Below are 26,254 nucleotides of genomic sequence, written 5' to 3'. Positions count from 1 at the left end.
TGTGCTTTGGAATGTTAATTAAAAACAGTGAAGCCTAGAAAAATGCTTGAAGTTTATTTACCACAGAATAATTTACTGTTTTGCATAGAAATCTTTATTGACTTAGTGTTCAGATGTGATCATGTGTGGAATGTGAGCAAGAGCTCTAGTTCCTTCTGCTGTTTATGGTCAGAAATACTTTAATGAGAGAAACAGCTGATGCACATGGGGTGAGGATTAGTTGTTCAGCAGTGACATAACCTCTCCTGATCAGCTGCCTTGGTGGTGTGTTGTGCTCAGCTTGATAGCCAGTGCTAATAGGGTCTGGGGAAGGGAATGTGCTGATGTGATGGACAGTAATGCACATAATGAAACCAATCAAATGCTGTCTTCATAGTACATCATAACTTGGCTTTATGCTATGGAATTGTTTCATTTAAAATTGAAAGAATTAGTTCTGGAAAAGTTTGTGGTCTTTTGTGCTTCTCTTCTGTATCTGTTGTAATTTTTCTGATGATATTAAAAGCTTTCTAGATCATTGCTAAACTTGCTGCTCTCACATCCCTTCACAACTGGAAGAAAGTATGCAGTGTCATGGCAGATAGAATAGTCTAGAATGAGTTCCACTTGTTCTGTATTCCATGCACCTTAGTTTTAATTTGCTGGTCATGACAGGTCAGAAAGACTAATCAACAAAAGGTGGATATTACCTGAATACTAAAAATATGTTTTCTTAAGCATCTTCAGTAGTTTTATTAATGAAGTTTATATTATTCATCAATAAATGGGCAGTCAGCCCATGCAACCAAACCAGAGCTTAGTATATAAATAATGCTAATGAAGACATTAAAAATTCTAATGGGTATATCCACACCAAGTCTGAAATATCTATTTGTAAATAAATATACACATAGTCATGTACGTAAATAGATGTAAATATGTATTAGGCCCTGAGTAACAGCATTTTCACACTGTGTATCTTCTCCAAGGCAACTGGAGAATTATTTAAAATTTTTGATGCCAGTGGTTTGCAAGGTGTAAAATAATCCATTGAAATGAATTGCCTATTTTTATGTCATTTTTTTTATTTGTTGCAATTGTGTTTTAACATAAGTATACGTGACTTATCGTGTAACAGATTTAGGATCTAGCAGTTTTAAATTGTTAAAGGACAGATTTGGGGGGAGAGGAGATTGCGCTTGCAATACCTTGATTCTTAGATATTTATAAGAATATTGTTGCCTGGGATAGAAGTCTAAGCCATGGAAATAGTTCAAGTTATAGTTATGTTAACTGGCAACAAAATCAATGTGTTATATTAAAATACAATTCTCTCCTGATTTTTATTTTTTTTTCCATGTTTAGATACACCCAGTATCACAGCTAAGCTAATTAATGAACAAAAGGAAGATAAAGAAAAGAAGAACTATGAAGAAAAAGAAAAAGTGAAGGCAGAAAATGGGTTCCAGGACAATTACAGTGTCGTTGTTGCTTCTGGTATGTTTTTATTCCATGTTCTGAAAAATTGTCTTTCAGACCTTAAAAGAGTAGGGGAGAGGAATAAAAAATCTAAAGTTATTCATTTAATTATTAACAATCGCTAGACAAAACTGTAACGTCCAATTAATCTAACTGGCTGCTAAGCAGCAAAGATCAGATCCAGACTGAACTGCTGTCTCCACTCATCTATAGACTTTGGCAAATTGTACCTGAAGTTGGCTGTCTGTTGTGGGTGCTGTGGCTACTGTGTTGTAGGTGCATTGTTGTAGGTGTAGGTGCACACTCAGAGTTTAGATTATATGTTGTATATTAGTATTTGCTTACTGTTATTATAGGTTGAGTATTAATTCATCTGCCTTTTTGCAGTGGCTAGTGCATCTGAGTTTAATCACCTACTTCAACAATATGTTTTGGAAATGGAACTATTCCTGTATTTCACATATTTAAAGCACTCACATTATTCTACTTGGAAACCACAAATAAAGGGTATTGCTCCTTTGCTACAGAGGCTATAGATTGAGTAAGACGATCTTGCAGTGGTACAACATTACAGTTCAAGGTGATGGCTGTAGAGATCGTTAGTCTTTCAGTTTGAAGTTCTAGTGTGTGAGAGGTTATTGAACTTCAATCTACCCTTTTCTTATCTAGATTTCTGCCCTCACTGAGCATTCTCAATTTCATTTACACTTCATGAAGCCTGATGAAGAGAGGCTGATTTCCTTTGATTTCTGGCATCAATGTTTCTTAAGTTTTTTATTGCAAGATTTTAGATATAGCAATAATTCTAAATTCAGCTGTTGAATAGAGCAGCACTTTCATGGATCGTATGTATTTAAAACAATGCAGCTGATCCTTAATTATAACATCTTTTTTTGGAGAGATGCTTGCAGTAGATGCCACTTAGGCAGGATAAGATCTAAAAAGAAACAAGGAAGAAAACAACTTACTAGCACTGGAGGTGGGTCATAGTGTAGTTAGCCATGTCTCATCCCACTTGCATCTCTTTTCGTGCTACTTCATATAACCAATATCGTCTTTACAAAGTAAAATTTAAGTTCTTCCTTCTTGCTTTCTTCCACTTACGTAAAACAGCTTGAATGCAGATAATCACAGAGTCTTTTCTTTTATCTATTTCTTGTTATATTCTCTTTTTTTGTACATGTTTTGTTTCCTCATACTCATGCCGTCACTTTTTTACCTGTTCCCTATTGGTAAAATTGTTAGAGGGAGGAGATGTTATTTGGAACCTGATCTTCTTGAGAAGTGTTAGTAGACTGAAATCACAGAATCAGTTTTACAACAGAAGTTGTAAAAGACCTACAAGATCATCCGATCCAACCATCCACACATCACCAACAGATTCAAGTGTATTTTGTATGTGAATGCTATTCTGATATTTATTAGTTGTATTTTTCAATACAACATTTTTTGCAACAGTTGAAAGGATTGAGTGCATTGCAACTTGGCTAACTGAAGTTATTCAATACTGTAATAACTTTATTATTATTATCTCTGTATTAGGCTTGAAATCTCAGTCAAAAAGAGCTGTTTCATCTACCCCTCCACGTCCACCATCAAGACGAGGAAGAGTGATGGCAGATAAAGTAGGTGCCTCTTCCTCAGGAGCAGAATCTTCCAGCAAGACCATTAGTGTTCCGGTTTTCCATCTGTACCATAAACTTCTACCAGGTAGCTTTAAAAACTGCTTTTAAGCTTTACAAAAAATGATCTTTTTCAGTAGCTGTTATGTCATTAGAAAGGCATACTTCTTTGTGTATGTATTCACTCACTCAAAGTGTAGAGCACTTCTGGGCTGATGAGAGAATTCAGTGGGGGCTGAAGTACCATAGTATCTTTGTAATTGAGTGGAAAAAGAGAAAGGAAGCAACAAATGGAATTAAGAAATATCAGATCTCTAATCAAAGATCTTTTTTCCCTTGGTGCTTTCTTCAGTATATAGATGTTAAACATTTGGCTGTATTCTAATGGTGCTGTAGGCCATTCTATATTTGTGTAATGGTCTCGTTCATCATGCTTCTCCTGCAACCACTGGTTCTCAACACACACACACAAATGCAAATACACAAATAATTGGCCAAGTACTGTCAAAATGAAATCAGTATGTTAAGTATATTAAATGATCTAATTCTAAAACATTTCCCTTTACATCAAAGTCTTACAATTACCGGGAAAATTTGTTCTGCCTTAAGAATAACTTGTAATTTCAAGGAATAACTTATTCATCCTAACCAGAGTGGCCGAAGTCCTGACATGAGCAATTGATTTGGGCTGTAGTTATGTGTGCATTTCATTTCTACTGCTGCTTAGAAAATTACTCTCTGCACTGCCATTCACTTTTTCTTGAGTTGTTGTGTCTCGACACTGGTGTATTGAAGTAGGCCTGGGATTTGTAGTGCTGAAAAGGGGACTGCAAGTTTGTTTGTTTTCCAGTTTCTTCCTCTTCAGCCTTTTTATCTTTATCTGTCATGTTCTTTTATGCCACCACCACAATTTACTCAATTGGATTTAATAGTAGGGAGCAAGGCAGTACCCAATTAAAGTGCACATCAAATTACAACCATAGCCATTTGTTAAGTACGCCAAGTGCTTTGGGCTTTTGACACAGAGCTGCTGTAGGGATTTCCCAAGAGAATATACACTGGAATTAAGGCCTTGGTTTAGAGCCACTTAATATTTAATATACTTGGCAACTGCGGCGTGAGAACAGCACGTGGACATTTGTGTTATGATAACCCAATTGTAACTTTTCACTTTGGCTCATTGCCATTGTTGTTTAGGCCAACCGTTACCCGCTGAAATGACGCTTGCCCAGCTTCTGACTCTCCTCTATGACCGTAAACTCCCTCAAGGATACCGATCAATAGATTTGACAGTTAAGCTTGGATCCAAAGTCATCTCAGATCCAAGCCTATCGAAAACAGACTCATTTAAACGTCTTCATACAGAAAAAGGTAAGTTGTTGGGTTTTTTTTCCTTTTTATAATGCTAGTTCTCAGTAGTGTGTGTTTGGGCTAATAGCCAGGGCAGATTAAGTAATGCAGTAGCACTTACAGACACCTGCGAGAAGTGTTACTGCAGTAGCCTGAGTACTTAGCGTGCTTCATGGAAAATGAGAATTATTATCCAGCCCATCTGAGCGTGTCTCATAACTCCAGCTTCTAAGAACATCCTTTTTAAAATAGGGTAGTATTTTCTGTTTCTTGTTAAGGGGTTTTATAATTGCTTGTTATCTTCTAGTTACAGTGAAGAGGGAAAAAAAGGGGGGAAAAACTGCATTTCAGGAATCTGATTTGAAGTACTTTGTTACTGTTCATTCGAGGAAGGAGCTTGAGGAATGGGACTTGGAAATTTAGCCAAGGTGATCTGATGGCCAACCTGTCTGCACAGCATGGAATTACAAAGTTAATCATGCAGCTATTTTAGGACAGAGGCTTTTGTAAAAACTCACTAGGTAGATCAGTCTCTTTCTAAAAAAGACAAGAGAACCTAAAGTAGAATCCAATTAAATATAAATATATATAAAAATATATACATATAGACAAATACATAGATATATATATATATATATATATAAATCTATTTTCTTGCTACTAGTCTGAACTTTTGATGTTCTTGTACTAATTCATTTCAGGTTCTTGACTCAGGTTTTTCTGTAAAAGGAAATTCTATTCTTGATGCAGATATTTTGTATGAAAAGGAGGATAAAATACACAGTACTGATGTTGATCTATTAACTTGTTTTACCTTCACATTTTTGTAGAACATACAGACTTACTGGGTCCTTGTCCTGAAGATGAAGCGATCAGTCCTGGGGATGAGTGCATGGATGCAGTGCTAGATGAGTCACTTCTCGAAACATGTCCTATTCAGTCTCCACTGCAAGTTTTTGCAGGGATGGGTGGATTGGCCCTAATTGCGGAGAGACTCCCTATGCTTTATCCTGATGTAATTCAACAAGTGAGTGAAAAAATCAGTCTAGAAAAGCCTGCTAACAATTTTTTGTTCAAGAACAGTGTGCCCCAGTGGCGCAGTGGTTAAAGAAGCCGCCTTGCAACACTGGGGCCCGGAGTTTGAATCCCCCCTGTGGCGCAAGTGGTAGAAGTGCCGCTCTGCTACACAGAGGCTCGAATCCCGGGGGCTGGACTCGATGATCTCTAAGGTCCCTTCCAACCCACACGAAACTATGAAACTATGAAACAGTATTTTCCCCGTATTTCTGTATGGTTTGACTTGACATCTCAGCCAGGGGAGGAAATTACTTTAAAATACACAAGTGCACGACTCCACAGCAGTCCAGTCGTACGTGCTGTTTGATTGAGTAGCCGTGTTCTTGTAAAACCAAAGCAGGAATCCAGTGTTGCTCTTGCCTTACCTCTGTTAATTCCTTAGCTGTTTGAGAGGGTAAGGTAGCAAAGAACTGCTGTTGTGCTATTAAGCCATAACCACATATCATTTAATTCTTCTCAGTGATCATTTTTTGTGGTTAAGTGGAATGCGATCTTCAGTGTGGAACATATAATCTTATTTTAATATATTACAATTATAAATAACCTTATCTGAATGACTTTTATTATAATAGCATATGAATTTCACAGTGAACACATGATTTGTTTGTATATGTGAATATTTCTGAGTATGATAATTATGTGTAGAATTTCTGTGGATAGGCTTTTCAAAAACGTCAGCAGTTGCATTAGTATGGAATTACATCTTTGGCTGCTTTTCTTGGTACACAGGCCCTTATTATGAAAAAAATTAAAAGTAGCCCCAAAATTATTTGGTTGGTCGTGTTTCTTATCATTTTTTAACTGATAAGAAATAAGAAAGATTGTGAATATCTGTTCCCTGTGAAATAGAGTTGATCGTGACTGAAGGGTTCTGCTGAGTACCTTGACTGCAAAACTCTGGCAGTAGTGGGTAGCCTGTCTTGAGACCAGGGTGATTAGCGTGAGTCATTTGTAAATAGCAGTGCCATTCAAGAAGAACACATTCAGTACTGGCAGCATGATACATGAAAGAATAGTTTTTCTGAAGATGTTTTAGAGGGATCACACTGAGCCTGTAAGATATCTAAAAGTTAAGGAAATGTGTTTGATTAAGTGATTACTGTACTTAGAAATACTGTGAAATAGCATGCAGTCTGCACTGATCTGTGGAATTCTGCAATAGATAAAAGTCAACATATGGGCATAAGGAATTTGATCCCTTTTTTTTCCCTTCTTTGAAGTCTTCTGGAATCCTGGGAAGTTATTTTCTTGAAACATTTTTTTTCTAATTTGTGATACGTTCAAATTCAAATACAGAATAAGAGCTGTGTGATCTGTAAAAAAAACAAGTACAGTAATGCTAAATAGAAGAGTCATGATTGAGACTCTTGAGTTCTCTAGACTCTTTACTCTCTAATTTTACTTATATCTTGATTTAAATTACTGATACTGATATGTAGGTAGAGGACAGTAGTTAGGAATTCTCAGTGTAACGTTCTGCAAATGCTACATTTTAATGTTTACCTTGTTGTTGTATTAACATGTATATAGTTGGAGGCAATACAGCTGGTTATAGTTTTGACTTCTAATTAGGAATTTGCCATTTTAAACAAGTTCTGAAATGACTTTCTAGATTCATCTTCTCCAGTTTAGTTTTTCCAGTTAAGCCTATTTAGTTTTAAATAGGCTTAGATCAGTTGATTTAAATGTTATAAAAGGTTGAAGCTTCTGTGATGTTACATTTAAGAGAGACATGAATGTCTGTAGTGAGTTCATATGACCCTGTGTTTCTGCTAGTCCCCAGTCCATAAAGAGTAGTCTTTTAGATGTGAATTTCAAAGGTGCTTCATATTAAGGTTTCGTGTCCTTTAGATCCTGATTTGGCTCTATGGCTACCAACTCTTTTAATTCCTGTTCTTTTTGCTTAAGGTGAGCACTCCAGTTGTTACGTCAACCACACAGGAAAAGCAGAAGGACAGTGATCAGTTTGAATGGGTTACCATTGAACAATCAGGAGAACTGGTGTATGAAGCACCAGAAACAATAGCTGCAGAACCTCCACCGATCAAGTCTACAGTTCAGACTATGTCTCCCATCCCTGCTCATTCTTTGGCTGCCTTTGGTTTATTCCTTCGTCTCCCGGGCTATGCTGAGGTGCTGCTAAAAGAACGGAAACATGCTCAGTGTCTGTTGAGATTGGTGTTGGGAGTTACAGATGATGGTGAAGGAAGTATGTGCTGCAATTATTATGTTTTTTTGTAGACCATGGCCAGATCATTTTATTTTAATGTTATTTATACTGTAATACTTGTAGCAGTTAGAAATGGCTTGTGCGATTTGTAAAGAACTGTGTTGCTAGCTCCTGTCATAGTATCATCTCTAAGTATGAAATTCTTTCTGCTGAAGTTTTGTGACAACCATCAGTATTCATATGCTTACATCTAGATGCTAGAGTAATTGTAAAATAACTACTGATAGAAAATAGAAATGACATGGTCAAGATGCCACTGCACTTGGACAGATCTGTCTTGGGTAGTAGGATGTACTCAACTGATTGAGAAAATGCTTTGTATTCCTGCAGCCAAATGCAAAGTAGCATAGATAGAAGCATAGCTAAAGCAGATGTAAACTCTTGGAGACTTCATTAGAATAGGAGGTTGATTTAAGCATTATAGCAGTCAGCTAAGAAAGAACTCTATTGTAATAGTGCGAGTTCATAGGAATAGGGGGACTAATCTTAGATAAGTGAACAAATGAGCATACAAATTCTTTGTAATCAGTGTATTCTTTCCAACCTTTAATAATGCACATAGCTCGAGTATTATTTCTCAATGCTTTGCAAACAAAAGATACTATTGTACTTTCAGACTTCTTTCATTATGCCTTTGCAAAAAATGCTGTTTTTTCGTATGTTAACAAAATGCATTTAGTCTCTGTTCAGCAGTAAAAGTCTTGCTTACTGTCCTTTCTGCTTTATACTTTAATTCCTGTATATTTAGGCACAAAACAGTGATCAAGAATACGCTGTGTAACAAACTGTTATGCAGTTGACTGTCTGCTCACTCCAACCTAATTTAAATAGTAATTAGATAGAAGACTGTGTACACTCACTCTGATTTTTATTTTCTTGAGTTGATTTCAGTCCTTTGGTTTTGCAAACAATTATATACACATTTTGTATATAGAAGAGGCCAACACAAAATGTTTTTTGGTTGCTTTTCTTTCTTCTTGCGTGCTTCCACTATTGTTATTGGAATACAGCTCCAGAGCGCCATTTTCCTGATAGATGGGAGCTATCTTTCATTCTCAGCCTAAAATTACTCCTATACAGTTTTGTGCCCAATTATCATTGTACCTGCATTGTTCTTTGTGAATATCTTTTCTTTCTCATGCACTTCATGACTAGAATTATATTCCCTTTTACCCTATGGTTTTGCTGGACTAGATAGCCAAAAGGGTAAATTCAGCTCTTTATCAAATAGTTGTTCATAGTAGTTTACACCAGTTCTCTATATGAAGTATTAATGTTTTGCATTTCTTTTGTAAATACATCTTTTCATACACCTATAATCTTTCTCACAAAATATGGAGTTCTGCGCTTAAAAATCCATGGTTTATAGATTAAATATGGATTGATTTGTCTATGAAGGTAAATCCTGGGCACATGTTTAGATCTCTTTTTAATTTTATCTTTTTTCCTTTGTCATTTGGGTACGCCATATGGAAAAATATCAGGCTCTTTTATTCCCAGAGTTATATGATTTTATGTAGGATGATCCAAGTCAAATGATGTTTTGCATCCTAATTTTTCCTTTACAGAGTAGCAAGTAAACACAAACTGGTGTATGTGTGTGGATACAAATACATAGCCATATTTGTAATGTACTTCATTAATACTTCTGGATGATACAGCTGATAAACTCTTATGTCTGAGGGAGAAAAGAATATAAACATCCTTCAAATGAGAAGGAAACTTCTGATCAGAGTTGTCTATTTAGAGATATTTTCAGTTTTTGAATATCTCTATTTTACGTGTACACTGTAGACATAACATGAAATGCATCGTTAAACACACACATACACAAAAATTGAGACTGTTCCCAAATCTGTCTTGCATTTGTAGGTCATTCCATTATTTGTAATGTGGCTTTTAAAAGAAGGAATTTTTGCCCATAGTACATCAGGGTTAACATTTTTAGATAGATCTATACAATGATAGATCTATACAATATACAATGCAGGGCATGCAGCTCATGTGATTAAAATTATGCAAGTATTTCATCACTTATTTGACTGGAGTCGCATCACAACTTGGATTGTGTAGTGGTTTAATTGATAATTTAGTCATGAGTATAAAACAAAACCAACACATTGTGATAAATTACAGCTGCTTGTCAGCTGAGCTGCTGTTTGTTGACCATCTGTGTTCTTTAACTCATTCTACTTGTAAAGTTTAGAAAAAAAGAATTAGCCTGAACCAGCTTCATTCTCTTTTATTTAGAAATATAACCTGCAGTGTAGTTAAATACAAAGAGTACATGTTATTATTAAGGAATTAATTTGATATTATATACCTTACCACAGGTGAATGCTTAAGTCCTTGGTATATTTCTGTATTGTTGTGTTGTGTAAATCATTGCAAAGATTAACAGACAATATTGAACTACAGAAATAAAATGTGATTTTTATTTATTTATTTATTTATTTATTTGGGTCTAGGTCATATCTTACAGTCTCCTTCAGCAAATGTGCTTCCGACCCTGCCCTTCCACGTGTTGCGCACTTTGTTCAGCACTACGCCATTGACCACCGATGATGGAGTTCTGCTTAGGCGAATGGCACTGGAAATTGGTGCTATACATCTTATCCTTGCTTGTCTGTCTGCTCTAAGCCACCATGCACCAAGAGTTCCCAATGCAAGTCCCAGCCAGGCAGAGGTAAGTTTAGTAGCAGAATAATTGCTAAGTAGCAGCTTTTGCTATAAGAAAGAAAATAATCTCGCTACTTTCATTAAAATTTAATTTCTACACAGTTGGCATTTGGATTAAGAAAAATAATTAGAAAATACTTGATTAAGTAATTGCACTTGGTTGTTGCAAATAAACATAGTAATCATGAAATTTAACCAACAAAGATGGCTTATCGTGAAGCATTAAGGTGTAATCAGTTTCTTTCACAGGATCATTTTTTTCAGTGCATGAGAAGCATGATAATGGAAGGCTCTTCTTTCTTTCTTAATTATCATTAGAGAGCATGACCTCATTACCTTATTTAGCATTCATCATCTAAACTGTACTGACTGCAAATTATTTCCTCTTAAATGCTTATAAATGTAAATGAGTTGTGAAAATTAATGAATTACTGGAGAAGTCTTTTAAATCTCATTTTTCTATACTTGTCAGGATCCCAAGTAGATCTCCAAAATAAAACTTTTTCAGGATGCTTACTATGTTGGATTGCAGGATTTATATCAACTGAATTTCTTAGGTTTATGAGGTGCCATTTCTGCACAAGACTGCCTCAAAACATGTTTAAAATTAGTTATTGGTGTCCCCTCTCTTAGAATGTTGTGGCAGAGACTTGCATGGAAAAAGTTCTGGTGGCTAAATATGGCTGAACAACTGCTAAATATGGGGCTGCCCATAATTTAGCAGCTTTTGATACCGATGAGGGGGAGTTGAGCAAATAATAGAAAAAACTACAGAAGTATAATTCACTTTCTTGGCTGGTCAGTTTTGAAGGAGATCTGAGATATTCTGCATCTGATTGAATATCAGACTGATGACACGTTAATGCCGTAGCACTGTTGTACGTTTTGAGGGCAAGTGCAAACATCAATTCTTACCTCAGGTTGAGTTGTTCCATGACCTCTGAAACAGGTTTGGGTGCCATTTTGGCATGTTTATTCAAAAACAGCATGTACTTGAGCATCTTAACATTTCAGTTGTTTACTTCTGATGACATTCCTTTCCTCCATCCCTTCTTCTAATTCTACTTGAGTAGGAGATAAACAGTAATAATTTCAGAGATGTATTGTTTAGCATGATATTGATTAAAAAACATTGTAATATCTTTCATCATTTGAACAGTAACAGTATTTTAAACGAGAACAAAAATGAACATGTAGTGTTAGTTAAACCAAAGAATCACTTGCAGCAATTTAGTGCTGACCTGTACTGGAATTTTGTGGCAGGAGTATTCCTATTTACAGCTTTTGAATTCACCTGGGTCTTAATATCTTGATTAAATTGAGATTACATTTTTCTGCAGAATAAAGGCTTTTTAGATAATTGGTTGATAAGATAAAAAATACAAAATTATTATGACCTTTTTTTTCCTGTAACTTAGCCACAGGTGTCAAGTACACACAACAGTGCATCAACAGAAGAACAGCAGTTGTACTGGGCTAAGGGTACAGGCTTTGGAACAGGCTCCACAGCTTCAGGTTGGGACGTTGAGCAAGCTTTGACTAAGCAAAGACTAGAAGAAGAGCATGTGACCTGCCTTCTACAGGTGTGTAATGATGAAGTTTTGATTAATCACAAGTGATTAAAATATTAGGATTTAGGAAACAAAAACAGAATGTGTAATTGAGTCTGATATTACACTAATTGCGGTATATGGGGCAAAAAGAAAACCAAAACAGAACAGCTTTCAACTGTGTGTATGACTGTGAACATGAAAAGTTAAATATATTTTGAGTGAGGCTGTTTTCAAGCTTCACTAGGCATAAAAAGGACACAAAGAGGTAAGCTTAGGTGACAGTTCTGAATAGACTCTGAACCAAGATGTTTTCTAGTATATTTCCCCAGAGCTGTCATACTTCTCTGTGGCATTCAGTCAAAAGTGAAGACTGTCTATTAAGGAAAAAGGATAAGAACATAGACCTTCTTTATGCAAAAGTCATGTTTCTTATTTGCTTTTCACTGTTTTTTTCTCTGCTTTAAGAAAGTATCTGCAGTTGTTAGTAAGGTGTCCATGAATGTGTTTTATGCCAGCAAGACAAAATCTCACTCAGACATACTGATTATGACATCTTGATTATGTCTTAAATAGCAATATTAAATCTAACACTGAGCATTTAGATACCAATAATACCAATAGCTTTCAAATACCTTATAGTAAAGACAAGATAGTCCCATTCAGTTAGACCTTTTAAGTCCAATTGTGAAATGCAGCCAAGCTCTGTTATTTTAGAGCAGTGTAAAATGAGAAACATTCCAGCGATCAAGAATTTCATTCACACAACTGTCAACTCAAGTGTGTTAACTAACATTACAGCTGGGTGAGAGCTCAAACAAGGTCAATTTCTGAAAATGCCCATGCCCTCGCTGATGAAGATATCAATTTGATGTAATCAGTTATTTCTGTCACTGTAGATTATAAGGCACAAGTATCACATCCTCTTACAGAAGCAAAACAAATCTGAAACAATTCTACTAAGTGCAGAAGAGTTCAAAGCACCTGAATGACTCTTGGCGAGGCTTGCAGGCTGTATTCTGTGTTATGCCATGCAGAGGTTTAACTATAACTGTCAGAAGTCATGAGGAAGGGAGACATTTGCTTTGAGCAGTCAGCAATTGGAGGAAGAAGTAAAAAAACCCTTCAGCGTTTTGCTAAAGATGTCTGTCAGTTTTACGATCAGTTCTCCAGAATGATTGTTTAGGAAAATTCTGTTGTATGGAGTGCTGGTAAAGTAAGACACTGCAGCAAAATATAGTGGGTTGTGGGGTTAGAGCGAAGAAGGAGAATGAAGAAAAGTCTTCAGCATCCATTAAAGTCCTGTGAACTCAGAAAGGGCTGTAGCTGGCATGTCCCAGGGCAGCTTCCCACCTACTTCCCAACTACAGCATAGGAAGTTCCACACGAATGTGCGCAAGAACTTCTTTACAGTGAGGGTGACTGAGCACTGGAACAGGCTGCCCAGGGAGGTGGTGGAGTCTCCTTCTCTGGAGATATTCAAGACCCGCCTGGACGCCTTCCTGTGTGACGTGGTGTAGGGAGCCTGCTTTGGACTCGATGATCTCTGGAGGTTCCTTCCAACCCCTACAATTCTGTGATTCAGGATTACTGACATGCTCATTGCAAGTTATCTGCAACTGGAAGTTCCATCCAAAACGAAATTACAAATAGCTTTTAAAACATTTGCATTAAAAAATACATTTTTTTTTTAGGTATTGGCTGTTCTAAAGGGAATGGGATTGGCCAGCAGCACATCTCAGCGCTGTGCTTGCAATCTCCTGTTTTGAATAACTCCTGCAGTTTTATCAACACTTATGTTAGTTGATCTCTTGAAGTCATTCAGAATTTAAATATTTAATTCTATCATTTGCCAAAATTGTGATCAGAATCTAGGAAATGAATAAAGTTCCTTCTGAGGTGTCTTTGGGACTGCTGAAATAAACACAATTAATGAATTTTAAAAGTACCTTGTAAAGTATTATGGTGTATACCTTAAGGAGGAAAACCAAAGTTCTTTTGACTAAAATAAATCAGTTCTGGTTAAATACTTTTCTGCATTTCAGGTTCTTGCCAGTTACATAAATCCTGCAGGGAGTACATCGAATGGAGAGACCCAGACTAGCCATGAGAGTAGAGGACAGAACAGCAGCGCTTTGCCATCCGTTCTCCTGGAGCTACTCAGTCAGTCTTGCCTCATTCCAGCAATGTCATCATACCTCCGCAATGATTCAGGTAATGTGCCACTCTTTCTTCTAGATCCAAGGTACTTATGTCTGTCAAATAAGTATAATAAGAAAACAGTGCTGTATCTATCAACAACGGATTGTTCTGGAAAGTTTCAGTAAGTTTGCTGTTTTAGAACAGTACTAATGAATGTTTATTCACTTCAGCCTTAGAAAAGTAAATGACAGTGTTCACTGAAATACTCACTTGTTCTTGGTGCTTAAACTTCATTGGTTTAGAGTCTGTAAGTTTGAAATTCGATTCTATAACTGTTGAAATTGACATGAATGTCGTATTTGCATCTGAAAAATTCTTATTCTACTTATTATATAAAAGATCCGCGGACAGAGGTTACTTTATAGAAGACCAGGAATATTTCTGTGAAGGAAATGGTTAATTTTTTAAGAAAATAGAACAAGTATATGCCTGAAGTATGTGTATGTTGCAACCACTAAGTTCTAGAGCCATACTGGGTTTACCATGAGCAGAACTTTTACTCATGCATTTAGGAAATGCAGAAGTTAGCCTCCTAAGTAAGCTGCAATGGGGAACAATGAAGTCATCAGAGTTGTTCGGTTTCTTTTTTAAAGAAAAAGCAAATGAGTTGTATGGAGTTGTGATTATACTCAAAGACGTTTTGATGGTTTTCATTCAGTGTGTTAAACCTTGCTACAGAAGACACTTCTGTTATCCAAGAAGGTTTCAAGCGGTAAACTAAGCAAAATGCCTGTGTAGAAATAATGGTGAAGCCATCAGGTTGGGTTTGTGATCAGTGTTCGGTCTCACTAGATGACGGGTGTTAGTATAAAGTTATCAGTAGATGTGGATTTTTTCAGATAAATTTTACCCTTAAGCTTTGGAACATAGACTTTGCCTTAGGCTGGATTTTTGTTCAAGGTGCTTTGTAAAGGAAAGGTGGATTTAATCTGTAAATAGCAGAATATATTGTTCCAAATCTTAATGATTTGATTTGGGACCTGATTTTACCTCCCTTGTTGAAGTAACTGATAAATATGTTAACACATTACCGTAGTTTTTTGGATGCCAGTTGTGTTATGTAGTAATGTGAATTTCTTCAAACAGTGTTATAACTGATTGGTGAACTGCATGATATATTTTGTCTCCAGAGTTTAAAGAGAAATCATCTGTGTCTTAAGTGTCTGCAAAACTACCCAGAACTAAAACAAGAGCATGGCTCTTTTGTTCTGTGGTAACTAGGCATTACATAATCCCATATGATGGAGGAAAAGTAGTTCAACCAGTCTACTGGGGCCTTTCAATAAAAAACAAAAATACAGAGATGTCATTTGCCAGGCCATAGTTTGACACCTCTCTCAGTTTTGTAATGAATTTGTTGGTTCTGTTCTGCACGTATTACACTCAGGAAGATGAACTATGTAGCTTATATACCAGGCTCATTGCTGCAAATGAAAATCTAATGTAGAAGAATTTTTTAAAAGATGAAGTAAAACAATGAAGAAAAGTAATCTCTCTAACAGACATTTGTAAATTCTTCTGTTGCTGAGGTAGAAGGGAAAAGTCAATAAGAAACCTGGCAAAAATGCCCTTTTATCTAGAGGATGAAGCTGTTGATTCAGAGTTATAAATGATTCGCAGCTGTTGAAATTGCTTTTTGCTGTTTTCTATTGGAAAATGTATCTGTCTGTGTAAGTCACCTTTAACTGGGGAAGAACAGTCAGATACTGATAGAAGAGATGAGATATGTGGCTGGAAGAGAGGAGTTTAGACAAGTTTGACTTTCAGGGACGATTTGTTTTCCTGAAGTACAGAGAAAAGGAACAGCCTCAGTGGAAAATGTTAATTTTTGGTATCTTTCCCTTTGCTGGACTGCTGCTATCGTGATTGTCAGAGGATACTCAGATACTACAGGTCTGAATTAACAATTAGTTGTGCAGGAACAAAACAGATACTTCCTATATTTTCATAAATGCGTTTGTAGCTCTTAAAGAGACGGTTAAATATGCTAAAGCACAGCAAAACCTTTCTTTTCAGGGAGAAGCTGCTACCTACTCTTCTAATTCCAAATTCACAAAGACTATTATTTTCATGGGAATTTAGAACTCAATGATTTTGCTATGCTGAATGCATTCATCTGAGCAAGACAATCTTAAGTGTTTCCAGAATTTTATACCTAAAGCTGTAATTAACAGTGGTTTTATGTAAAAAGAAAAAAAGCTGTGCAGGTTCGTATCAGTCAAGCTTGTCTTTGGAAACATACTAGGATGCCACTATGAGAGGAAGATGTGTGAGTAGGCATGAATTCTGGGAAGAATGTCTCTGCATCATGAATATTTGAGTAGGATGCATTTATTTAAAAGGAGTCCCTGAAAACAGTTTGTCTGTGTGTTAGCCAGGCATATCTCCAGTGATGTAATTACTGTTTAGTGAAAAAGAAGACAATTCTCACATCAATGAATATGAGTTTCAGGTGGTGCTGGGGTTCTTGGTATCACCAGCAGAGTGTCAGGAGACACAACTGACGGCAGAGCCTGGCTGCTACAAAAGAGATGGAAGTCAAGATGCTTTGCAGCAGAGTTTTGATACAATGGTCATAAGATGGAAAAATTCCCTTAAGCAATGTATTTATGGTTGGTAACTTTGATGGCTTATTTTCTGTAATTGAACCTTGAAGACTAGTGCTGTGTAGTAGAACCAACTTGAGTCTTTCACATTAGATCTTCTAATTTTATTCCAAGGTTCTCTAGCTTAAATTCTTATCTGTACTCCAGTAGGGCTGAGTGCTTACCCAGTATAAGTAGGAAAGGAAGTGGTATTATTGGTGAAGCTCATGAGCACAGTCTTCCAGTTCACAAAGATGTGTATTTTCTGCTATCAAATGTACTTTCATGTAGAAGAAGCAACTAATTGTATTTCTCCTGTAACATGCTAGACTGAGAAATTAGAACGCTGCATTCAGAACGCTAATAGAGTGTTCCCAGGTTCTGGCACTCCATCAGTAACAAGATGTGCCGAGCAAAATGCTGCCAGAAAATAGCAAATTTCAGTATCTCTGTAACTTTCTCAAACCTGAATGGGTAATATTGGAACTAGTGAGTACTTTCAGCACGAGTAACCTTTATTCTCTTGCCAGATTATAGGTTTCACTGTAAATCATGGAAATAAGTGATCTTCACTTATTATTTCTGCCATATGTATAAAATTATGTGGTAAACATTTTCTATAAAGAAATACATGTGAGTGAAATGCTGGCTTTGCTGTGTCCCGCTGTTGCACAGTAGGCTGATGCCACCATGGTCAAACAAAATGAGTGGTGTATTGGTGTCGGTGAGAATTTTGTGTATTATTTACACATGTAGGTGCGGGTGTGCAACATCTTACAAATGGATGTTGTGTTGATGGATGTAGTTTAGTGGGAGCTATTGGTAATAGGTGAATGGTTGGACTGGATGATCTTTTCCAACCTTGGTGATTCTGTGTAAATTCTTGAACAGGCTCGGTACCAGAATATAAAATTTACCTTCGTTATACTTACCATTACCACTCAATTTCTCTGAAATATATGCAGACTGGATTGTTATCTAGATTGTTTAAGATTAAAGTAATATTAATCTGCAAAATAGAACTCACATGCTTTAAGATCCTCACCTTGAAGTAGATCTTAACAAACCAGACCGCTTCGTCACATTCTGCAGCTTCATCTGCTTCAGAGTGAGGTGACTGTAAAGCCCTTGACAACTTCAGGTTGACCACTTCTATTAATTTCCAGAATTGCTTTTTTTCATGTCAAGAAGGAAGGTTTATCTGACTATGAGGGACTTCTGCATGTTATACAAGAGATCTCAGCACAAGTCAAAAGGAATGATATCTGCTGTTTCTTGAATGTTTTTTCACATCTTTGTATCATAAGTTGTTATGGCATTACTATGACTTTTGTTATATTCCATTTTATAAACAAAAATAGATTTGTAGTACGCTGAGATTTTCCTACTACATTTATGTTTATTTCTAGAGAATACATGTTTACATTTGTAAAACCAAAACCATTCTTAACTTCTGTGCCATGGAACGTCTAACGTGTATTCATTACTGGGCACTTAAGTGTATTTTGTGCCAAAAGCTGCCATGGAAAACCTCTGACTTTCATACAGCATTTTTAATTTGAAAGCATATATATATATATATATATATATATTTAAACTACCTCAAATACATGAAAATTTTTCTCCTTAGCACAGTGTACCACAATGAAATTTGCTTCCAACAAGAAGTTCCCAACAAACACAACCATCAGGTACTAAGAGGAGTACATGGCTATCTTGGAGGTACAGATTTTGCTGATAAAATAAGTTATTTGATTGGGAGATGTAGGCTCATGAAAACTGATAAAAGCCAGCATTTAATAGGGAGAGAAGAAAGCTCCACAGTAGTAGGTAGGTGGTTCTTCCTTAAAAGTGTAGCTGTACTAGTTGGATGTGAAACTAATACCTCAGAAGTCCTGAGATGACTTAACCTTGTTTAAACCCAGGAGAGGTTTTTACCACCTGTTTCCTGGAAGACAAACTTCATGACAAGTAACAGAATTGTACCTGAATTCTTTGCTTGAATTCCCAGGTACACAGAAAGCAGATGGTGATATGATTTGTGCTGACATCTTCTTGCAGCTACTGCTTTGCATGCTTAACTCTTGGCTCTTTTAGTCGCCCTCCTTTCTTCAGTGGATGAACAATCCATGTTATGTGGTCAGCATAGATTGTGGTGTTAGATCCAGCTCAGTCTTCCTTGGATGTGACTACAGAGAACAAATGATGTATTTCTGTGGGAGGGCTTTACTCGAGGGATTGTATAGGCAGGATGTCCCACGTTGTAACAATCCAGTTTTTGCTTTTAATACATATTTTGATGTTTATCAAGTACTGGGGCATCCTGGATATGTGGATTCATTAGCAGTTGGATTCCTCCAGCCTGCTGCCAAATACCTCATTGTGAAATGTTTATATGCAGTACATGCTGTGGACAAATCTGCCTAAGGTGAACATACTGAGTTTGTTTTTCAGCCTCTTGATAGATCTTTGAGGCTTTATCTATTACAGTCGTTCTCTTCAGGCCTGCCTTCCTCATCTCAGAGCTGGAACTACATCAGCTTTTTGCTGAAGCATTTGTTTTCCATTGATCATACATCTCCTCTAGGCGCTCTGTGGTGTTGCTTTGCTGTTTTAAGAGCAGTCCATTTCTACTGAACTGAGACGGCTGAGTACTTCTGGAATCTTGTTTTCCCCTTTTGGGTCTCTGAAGTTGGTACATTGAGTTCCTTAAGATGTGTGCTAACAACTTTATTCATCCACTGCTGAAGGTACTACTGTAGTGTAAACACTGAATCGTCATGAAACTCTGCTTTTACATAGATATATAGTTTTACTATAAATAATAAGAGGTATTGCTGTTAAATTCCTTGGTAGTTTGAAATTCTTATGCACATATTTGATTAAAGGTGTAAACCCTGGATCAATTGGAACAGGGCTTGCTGAAGTAAAATTAGATCTAAGTCTGCATGAGCACAGAGGTGTAAATATTATCATTTAAGAGAGGATATCGGACTTCTTTTTTGGTACAAAATACAACTCGTGTGCCTAGGGCAGTTTTTGTGATAATATCGCCCAGTAACTTCTTTCAAAAAGTCAGTGCCTGTATAGTATGAAAAACCAGAAGTGCAATGGCAGTTTAGGTAGACAGTGTATAATTATCCAAACTAGTTTTCATTAATGTCAATGAACTCGTTCAGTGGTAAGGGAACAATGCTGGACCTCCTCCTTGGATGGTTCTAACTTTGGACGCACTCTTTACCTAACGTGCTGTTGAAGTGCTTACAAAGTGATAAGTGCGGTGTCACAGCCCAGTATTGGTGTACTGGGCAAGTCACAATTTGGAGAAGACAGTTATGCACTGAAATGACATGAAATGAAAGTGTTTATTGATTTCGCAGAATTGACAAGCTTAAAATAACTTCAGGATCAAAATAAACAGTAGTTTCTGTCTGAATTTTCCTTTCTGTTAGTTTCCATGTTCTTGTAACTTCTTATTTTAAGTCCCATCTCATATAACATTGTATTATGAGATTGATGTGATGATGCCCATGCGTATACGAATATAAATAGTACATTGAAAGAAAAAAAGAAAATACTGACTATATTATATAGTCCTAAGTGAAAAATGAATAAGCTTCATGATTTCTTTTCAATACAGCTGAGGCTCACAGAATGCTCTGGTGCTTCATAGCCTGAAAATTAGTATACAGTACCAGAGAATTGCTATAGAGTACAGATTAAGTTCTCTTGTCTGCATGCTTTCTTCCAGTGCAGCCTCACCTCTACTTATCACTTCTTCTAGATGAGCCAGTACTGACTCAGAGTAGCAAAATCAGAATATGCCATCTTCCACCTCTTCCTTCTGCAAATCACTGAGTTATGGTGTCGTTTCTGTAACTGGTTGAAATACCATTGCCAAATACTATTGCAGATCCCTGACCTTGTTTTATGTACATATTTGTTAAGAAATAACTTTTGAAGGCTCACTTGGTTAAGCAGTTAGGGGGTTCACTATGGTAATAAGCTCTTCTCTTAGATGAGGTTCTGTTTATTTGCTGTCATTTTATGGAAAGACTGCGTGTAGTTTTGCAGTGCTGATTTTCAGAAATGCAGCTGTCTTGTTCTTCATTTGCCACATGTAATGCTATGAATGGTAGTAAAATCAGCTCCCCGCCCCTTTGTTTATCTGGATGTGAATTTTCTCTATTATGTTTTTAATCCTGAACTGTCAATAGTAGCTTTTTCTTTTAGAAGAAATACGTGGATTATGTCCATGTATTAAAAAAAAAAAAAAAGCTTTGATAACCTCAGATTGTCTGCAGATTTGGATTAAATTCAAAAGCATACATAAAAATAAAATAAAATAAAATAAAATAAAATAAAATGCCATACATGAAGATAGTTTAATGGATTTCAGTAAACTAATGGTATGTTCCATGAAGTACTCATGGGAGTTGCGGCTCTGGGCCTAAGCCATTAACAGTTCAGACAGGGAACGACTTGGTCCAGAGAGAATATATTTTTCTGGGAAATATTAAAGGTATTTTCCATACAACACCACGAATCCTTTTTATTTTACCTGAAAATAAGCATGAGGTAAAACTATGAAGTTGTATTTTACTTGCATTAAAAACATTCTGAAAATGGTGATATGGAAAATGTCATTTATGGTATTTATTTTCTTTTCTTTGGAGAACATGTGTTAAAGTATTATAATTTTTAATATTTCTTACAAGAAGTACTAAAACTCTTACTTAATTTTTCACACCACTTAAAAGGAGTTTTAATTAGAAAAGCACATTGTCAGTATAGCATGATTTCAAATACAGATTCAGTAAAGGCAATAGAATCTAAGTTTTTTTTCAGCTTTCCACAAGACTAACAAAAAAGCTGCAGAATATAGTTGATAGTTAAAATTTTACTTATAATATTACAATTTTTGGTATAACATTGTTCCTCTTCCCACACTTATTGCACATCCGTTTAGATTTCAAGCCTAAATTATGGTGATCTAGAAATAAAACCCTTTTGTCTGTTTTCTGGTCTCAGCTATGAAGAGACAGACTGCACAAAACTACAGTAAGCATCATGGGACTTGCTTATATATATCTTCATGTATTTAATTTATCTCTTTCTGTGTTCTGGTTCTTTTCACTGTTTTTTTGCTTATATATATATATATTTTTTTGTGCCTTGCACGGTTGTTGTCAATGAAACAGTGCCATCTCAGCTTCCATTATTTGGGTTTCATCTCTTATCCATGAGAAACTGAATATTGTCTGTCTTGATTTACATAACGTAGCACCCTACCTGGGCTCACAGATGCATTTAGCAGTTGTTGCAGTGCCCTTAGCCAGACACTTTGCTCTGGAATGTTTCTGATAATCTTTTCAGACTGTGGGTTTTCTTGCTTTAGATTTAGAAATCATCCTTACCATCGCTGGTCTTTGCACCATGTGCTATGCAATTGATGTTCAAAAATGCCATCAAAGTGTAGTGTAGATGTACACAAAAACAATAACAAATAAATTGAGCACAGTTCCAATAATTCCAAGCAGTGCTAGAATAGATTCTTCTTTCTCCTCCTTCTCCTCTCTCCTTTTTACATCCTCCAGTGTTGTGATGGCAGAGGTCCCCATTTTTCCTGCAAATCTCTTCACCAGTATTCTGGCAGCTAGCTAGAGGAAAGAAAGCAAATGGTAAATCTGCTCTGACAAATGTGCAAGCTTTCATCTTTTTAAATGCTGCTCTGTGCTTTGCAATATTTTTTTCCCTCATTTCTACGTTTATTGAGTCGTATTCATCTTTTGTTTTCTTTTAGTATGAACACATAGATGGTAGAAATAGATGCAGATTGGATAGGAGTGAAAAATAGCTTGATGTCTCAAACTTAATTAATGTGCCTTATAATAAAAAAAATATAAAACATGTCTTTATCCAGCTGATTTGTTTCCTCGTGTATCATCAAATTGGTGAACGCGGGTATGGAAGCATCATCAAATGCTCTGAAATGCCCGGAGAGATTCTGTGAATTTTCAGCGGCTGTTAAATAATTTAACTGTCACAGTACAGGAACAGTTGCAAATGTTCATGTCTGCTGCTGCCCAACATGGATAATGTGCCTCCTTAACACAGTATCGCAGTCTCTTTTTCTTTAAACAGCGAGCCATAAGTAGGTGATTGCAGGTGAGATCTCATCCTTTTATTGGTTTAATACATCGGCTTTTGGACATCCGTGCAACAGTAAACATTGAACAGAAAATGTCTGTGTCTCAAAATATAAAGGTTATTACTATTCTGGATGCTTATTGCTGCAGTATGCCAAAGGACAGCAGTGCTTTCATAGCAACAAAATTCTGTGCAGTTTAAGGACTTGAGATAGAGATTTACAGACAAATTTATGATTTATTACCTATTTTTGTGGCAAAAGTGAGGCTGACAGCCTGCCTCTATCACTTAGCTGTTCTTGCACTCTTAATTTACAGTCTGATAGCTTCTGGAAACATATTCTCTGTAACATTATGTTCTTTGGTGGCTGGGATGCTGATACTGTGTGTCATCTGCTCTGCTGTTTTAGCCTTATCGATCAGAAATTTCAGATCTTAAACTGAGATTCGATTGGGTTTTTTACTAGTTCAGATAACCCACATTTATTGAGGATTTGCAGTCACGTTTTATAGGGCTACAACATTTTTCTCCCTTGGCAAACATCTTTAATCATTGATGACAAATGTATTTTGCTGAGTCTAATTAAAGCCACCAGCTCAGAACACATCTCCCAGAAAGGTAAAATAAGATGATGTTTCTTACCCTACATTGCATCAGGAATAAAATGTCATCAGACATGCTTCTTACTCGTCGATTCTGTGGCAAGCCGGGCTTTTATCTTCATGAAGGAGCTGCTCTCCTCTCTCAGACAGACCCAGCATGAGCACGGACTGTTCCTTGATGAAGAAGTTTAACAGTGAAGGGAATAACATCACAGAAGCTTCCCAGTGACTGGCCTTCTCCCTCGGTAATCCACCAGCACTGAGGGTAGTCGAAAAATCCTTCTGGTAATGATCCTTGCTGTTGACTAATTCTCATTAAAACGAAGATTTTTTTTTCCTTGGATGATGTAGAGCAACAGAACGCATGCCGTCTGGTTATGCCTTGGAAAAAAAAAAAAAATGAGCAGCTCCTGTTTTATTCCATTATTTTTAGTTATTTATTAAGATTTCCAAACCCCCCTCCGCCCCCCCCAGCCACCAGCCTGTGATTTACGCTCTGTGGCAGCCGCCTGAAGAGGCTTTCTCACGTTGACGTGCTGTAATTCCGAATGCAGCGAACTACATGCAGCCTCGCTCCGTAATTTTAGTCCAGACTGAGGAGGGATGCAGGGAAGTCTGTGCTGCTTGCGGCCGTGTCAGCGCTGCCACACACCTGCGCTCAGAGGCTCTGGAAATAATTCCAAGGTATTCGTCGGAGCACTGCAGGACTTAGGCAGACGGATCTGAGGAGAGGAATGACGGCGGCTCCAGTCGCACACTGTGGCGAGCTGTGACATTGATTAAACATGCACTTGGCACTTGCTGAATAAAGAAGGAGCTACGAGCCACCCTTGCAGACATCGAGTTGCATAACAATGTGCGATGGCTCCGCCGCTTCATTGTCAGGCCGGGCACATTTTCATCCTGCAACAGCAGAGAAAGTGTGCGGCATGGGGAGGAGTGCGGCTAACTGTACTTCAGGGGGTGCCATGGAGTGCTGCGTGACAAGGAGTGACATTAAGGCATTCGAGCTGAAACTGTGTTTTTGCCTTTTGTCTTTTGATGCTTTGTTTGACAGGCAATTGTTTCTATAGGAAATATTGATGCTCCTAATGCTTTCGCTTTTTGTATTCTCCACCCGAGGAATGCAGGTTAGGGTGTAATTAGTGAAAGCACAGACTTAGAGAAATATATTCCTGTTTCCTTTTCAGAGGAAGCAGTACCCCACATTCTTCCTTGGTGCATGACAGAGGTGTTTTCTGCCTGTGCCAGTGCAGGAGAGGGGGCAGCTCGCTTCTTCCCAGCCTCTTCAGGGGAAAACTGATGGTACCTGGAAACCTCCATCACTTTCCAGAACAGCGTAGTTCAGAAATCACAACGCATTGCTTGGAATTCATTTTTCAGTAATCTTTTGGTGAAGTGTTTAAAGAAAACAAGAGGGTAAAATCATCACTTTAAATGCTTCAAATTCAAATGTGTTTTATTTACACACTAAGTATTTTTTCTCATGTTCCTGAAGTGTTTAAGTACATGCTTTTTTTTTAACTTCATAGATGACTGGCAGCACTCAATATTTTCAGCGTGCATTATTTAATGGCAGCTGCCATGTTTGAAATACGCTGTGCTGTGTTTGGTGCTGGTACTTGATTTGTCCCTTGTGCTGAGATTCCTGTGCAGTTCAGTGCAGTTGTTTGGCTCTAGAAGAATGGCGTAAAGAATTAGTTTAAATCTGTCCAGCTTCCCTAAAATGTATTCTAGCGTGAACGTGCAGGCTTTCCCTTTAATCTCTTTCTGTGTTTTGAGCAGGCTGCTGCAACTTCACTCCTTGGAATTGTTTCCTCTCGATGCATCTCAAACAAAGTTCTGTTTGTTTAGAACCATTTGGGTACAAAGATGGGAAGAACATCACCCATGTATTCTGACCATTCCCACTTAACAGTAACCTAATATTCAAGCCATCGTACCGTATTGACCCTCACATATTAGAACCTCAACTCTTTGTGAAAGGAGAAAAATTGTGCAATGTGTGTCTTCTATTTAACGATAAGTGATGTACTCGGGGGGGTAAGAATCCATCACCTTGTCAATTTAATGCAACTTGATTTAAAGGATTCAAGGCCAGCAGAAGAATTTCTTGCAATGTTGTCAAGTATAAATGGTGACAATAAAGTAAATTTAGCAGCTGCACTACAAATGGACAGCTAATTAAGATGTATCCACAGAGAGCAGCAGAAGGACCTGCAAAGTATTTATTGGCCTGGTTATAGCCATGGTTGAGCTCTTGTATCAGCCTGCTGTCATGAACCATGTGATGCAGCTGATGCTGCGGGAGCTACATGAGCCCAGGGAGACAAATCTCTGGAGGCTCCCTCTGCACACAGTGGAGGGGAAGCAACAGCTCTTGCATGCCATGATTCAGATCCACCCTTTGCCTTGGTCTTGGTTTAATAACCCATCCTTCTCTGCGTTGGTATGTGTGTCTGGGCAGGCGTGCTGAGGTTTAGAGAACACACCCAGCGCAGCACAGTCAAAGGGATGGGGCAGCAGTGGTACAGAAGAGTTCCTGTCTGTAGGGGAGAAAAGAAAATTCTACAAATACCAAACTCCCTTATAACTACAATTCCATGTGAGATTTTTCACATTTATACATCTCAAGTGAGTAATATGGGGTCTGTTTGAAAAGACTTTGATTTGTGCATAATGATTTATTTTGTTTGAAAAACTTAGGAGATGTTTTATATTTTGCCTAAAATAGTCTTGGAGCTGGCAC

The 26,254-nt window shown here is 37.1% G+C and overlaps 1 protein-coding gene and 1 long non-coding RNA gene across 15 annotated transcripts in view; one reads left to right on the top strand and one right to left on the bottom strand.

The window, feature by feature from the left end:
• The window catches only part of BIRC6 (baculoviral IAP repeat containing 6), a 151,175-nt gene that overhangs the window by 88,277 nt on the left and 36,644 nt on the right, over positions 1-26,254 (top strand). For 10 of the 12 annotated variants that reach the window (XM_015857677.3, XM_015857679.3, XM_015857673.3 and 7 more), the window contains 8 exons: positions 1,345-1,476; positions 3,001-3,168; positions 4,278-4,451; positions 5,261-5,457; positions 7,416-7,716; positions 10,206-10,423; positions 11,835-11,999; positions 14,012-14,180. In XM_015857677.3, coding sequence (XP_015713163.1) covers positions 1,345-1,476; positions 3,001-3,168; positions 4,278-4,451; positions 5,261-5,457; positions 7,416-7,716; positions 10,206-10,423; positions 11,835-11,999; positions 14,012-14,180 — 1,524 coding nt within the window. Of the gene's footprint in view, positions 1-1,344; positions 1,477-3,000; positions 3,169-4,277; positions 4,452-5,260; positions 5,458-7,415; positions 7,717-10,205; positions 10,424-11,834; positions 12,000-14,011; positions 14,181-18,383; positions 18,471-26,254 lie in introns of those variants that run through there. The other 2 variants (XM_085543243.1, XR_014944694.1) reach the window with 2 other exon arrangements.
• On the bottom strand, positions 20,100-24,517 carry LOC107311279 (uncharacterized). Of its 3 annotated transcripts, none has more exons than XR_001553974.3 (3): positions 24,158-24,517; positions 23,546-23,886; positions 20,100-22,413 (listed from the first exon to the last, which is right to left on the bottom strand). It is a non-coding gene; the product is annotated as an uncharacterized LOC107311279 (long non-coding RNA). The 3 variants fall into 3 exon arrangements; XR_001553975.3 differs by having other exon boundaries at positions 24,033-24,434; XR_001553973.3 differs by having other exon boundaries at positions 23,999-24,429.

Source organism: Coturnix japonica, chromosome 3, assembly GCF_054131305.1.
Source record: "Coturnix japonica strain WE chromosome 3, WE-NBRP24, whole genome shotgun sequence".
In the NCBI taxonomy this organism is placed as follows: domain Eukaryota; kingdom Metazoa; phylum Chordata; class Aves; order Galliformes; family Phasianidae; genus Coturnix; species Coturnix japonica.
Note: the sequence above shows the minus strand (reverse complement) of the source record. Positions and strands in the feature narration are given on the sequence as shown.